At 28.9% G+C, this 2,958-nt stretch overlaps 1 protein-coding gene across 1 annotated transcript in view; it reads right to left on the reverse strand.

The window, feature by feature from the left end:
* Positions 1–1,797: 1,797 nt before the first annotated feature.
* Positions 1,798–2,958, reverse strand: part of LOC105625207 — an 8,834-nt gene continuing 7,673 nt past the window's right edge. The window contains exons 4-6 of the mRNA XM_012206548.1: positions 2,527–2,890; positions 2,140–2,443; positions 1,798–1,919 (exon numbers count right to left, since the gene is read on the reverse strand). Of these exons, the coding sequence (XP_012061938.1) occupies positions 1,798–1,919; positions 2,140–2,443; positions 2,527–2,890 (790 nt within the window). The remainder of the gene's footprint in view (positions 1,920–2,139; positions 2,444–2,526; positions 2,891–2,958) is intronic.

Raw genomic sequence — 2,958 nt, forward strand, 5'->3', positions numbered from 1 at the left:
TATTGCATATATATACATATCATTAGAAATTTAGTAAATAATATTAAAGTAATAGCAAACTTACTCATGTTTGGTAGTGAAGTGAAACGGGAAGTATTGTCAGCATGTATTATTAATTACTCTCTCTCTCTTCTCTCTCTCTCTCTCTCTCTCTCTCTCTCTTCTCTGTTATATGTAACATATTTAATATTTTATACTTACATTTTAGCATTTTACAGAATTGAAGCCATGTGAACACCTATAAGTAAGTCTTCTCTGATAGAGTTCTAATAGCTAAACACAATAATAATTTAGATAGATATTTTTTTAATACAAACATCAGTTATAACATAGTACATTTACAATACTATTTTTTAATTAGTTGCTTTATACTAGCTACACATTACATATTTTGATCTAAATAATAATTTAACTCATCTCAATATGTGCTCTAATTACAGCTATCAAATTCATTACAGTCTCTTAATGAAATATCTTAGAGTAACCATACCAATAATTATATCTTAACTTATTCATAAAATTATACTCTATATCATTAACAAAAAAATATAACAGTATCCATACATTTCATAAACATATAATCTAAAGATTCATTGTTCTTTTTATTATTTATTATAGGTTGCTAGTGCGATTATTTACTTCATCTTGGAAGAGAAATCTCTCGCTTCATTGAACCTATATTTAAAAGCTATCAATATCTAAAGTGACTAGAAATGTTGCTATATTTTCTCTTTTTTAACATACACATACTTCTTTTGGCAAGATTTCTCTGTGATATAAATGTACGAAATAGTGAACAATTTCTGGAAATACTATTTCTAGCATTATAATACTTGCTTGACGTTTACATAATGATCTGTACAATTTCAATTTAAGCAGCTTCATTTATCCTATATATTTACAAAACAATTCATTGCATATGCTATGTACATAAAAGTAAATAGCTTTATAATTTAAATATGCTCAGATGGCACTAAAATCTTATATTGCAACTTTAAAACATTTATGCCATCAACATATAACATTGCACTGAACGGTATCAGGTGCTGGATGATACTCCTGATAGAATTAATAACGAATGTACTAAAGTACATTGCAACTGGCATATTAATTAGCTTTATACAAAGCTCCATGATATTCTAAAATACTAATAGATAATGAATCCTTTATAATATATGGAAATTTAAATGCCATAAGTTTCAAAGTTAATATAGGGGCAGTTTTAGAGCATATATACAAGATGTCCCTTTTAATTTATAAAATAAAACATTCCTTATATAAGACATAACGAAAAAGTCATTATTATGAATTCGATTTATTTTATGCGTTTTATAGTGCTATCAGGAGAGAGAGAATAATACATGTATATGTAGTTTTGTTTTAAGTTAATAGATATAAAGCCTCTACTCTTAAGCGATTAAAAAGAGAACTAACTCAGATATTCAACACAAAATTAACAAAAAATAGTAATTGTCACATCTTCTCTCATTTTAGATATTATACTGTGCACGTCAAAATAGAACATCTGGTATATATCTTAAACATACTATACTAATAAATAAATTTTAAATAGCAAAATTTGACAAAAACATTTAGGTGCCTTGAGTGTAGCGTGAACATGATAGTTATATTTTGGAATGTATTTCAGGCCCCTTCAATTATCTAAATTACTTTTCCAATTTATAGACAATATAAGAGAAAATATACTTAACGATGGTAACATTTACTTTCCTGTCATCATGCATTATATCCGTACATCTTATTATATACGGTTATATAATAAGTGAAGCATTCATATTATAAGGCTTCACTTATTATATCTTCGTTACTATGTTCCAAAGATTCACATCCAAATAGTACGTATTCTTCTCGTGACAGCCAAAATGGATTACCTTCAATATATTCTGGTGGAGTTTTATCTAAAACAAATTTAAATTTTAAGATTTTTATACACTATAATTTACTGATATTTTCAAATGTTATTTTCTATTTTATTATACTTACGCATCTTTTAATGTATTTAAATTATAAATCTATTTTTTATTTTCATACTATTATACTGTTTTACTTATTGCATAATTCATTGCTCTATATTTAATCATATCAGTACATAAGTATACAAAAATTATCGATGCTTACCAGGATGCACAGCTAAAGGCACATATGTAGATCCCATTGCGACATTCCAACTGTGTGTACCAGGACAGCTTTTTACTTCCAAAATTTTGCTATACTCCGGCAATAGCTCACATAGATCTTTGGTAAGTCTCAGTTCGAAACCCGAAAGATCTGTATTTCCACCAGTAAGTAAAATATGTGAAAGACAATCATGCATTATATCTTCCGGTAATCCTGATGTTACATCCTTTATAACTTCGGGCAAACGTAGACTGATATACATCATTTCAGGGGCTATGTATAATTCTGGCCCTAATGAGACTCTCTAAAAAACAATAATATTTTTGTATGATATCTCTATAAATCTAAGGATGAAAATTTATTTTTTCAGCTGTAATATATACATACCCAAAATTGTTTATAGTCTGCATAACTATCAACTCGAAGATTAATGTGTTCCCTTGCCTTCTGTCCCAGACGTTTCTCTTCGTTCTTAATATTATAACTCAGCCTACATCTTTCTTTAACAGCCAAAATGTCTAGGTAAGATATAGGAATTTGATGATATTCTTTCGGTTGCCAATACATAGCTTGTTTCAAGTGATAAGCAACATGCCATCCACCCACAGGCAACAGTCTCCATCGCTGTGGCATAACCCGTCCTCCAATTACAACAGCCACTGTTGTACTCAAAGCACCGCTATCGACTACTACACAGGTTTCTACATCTAACATGGCACACGCTGCTAGAGGCTTCGGTACCAAACATACTCTGCAATAATTTCAGCTGTAAATTTCTATAACTATTGACATTCTATTATAATTCTAAAGTAAATTCTT

This window comes from Atta cephalotes, assembly GCF_000143395.1.
Source record: "Atta cephalotes unplaced genomic scaffold scaffold00300, whole genome shotgun sequence".
Classification (NCBI taxonomy): domain Eukaryota; kingdom Metazoa; phylum Arthropoda; class Insecta; order Hymenoptera; family Formicidae; genus Atta; species Atta cephalotes.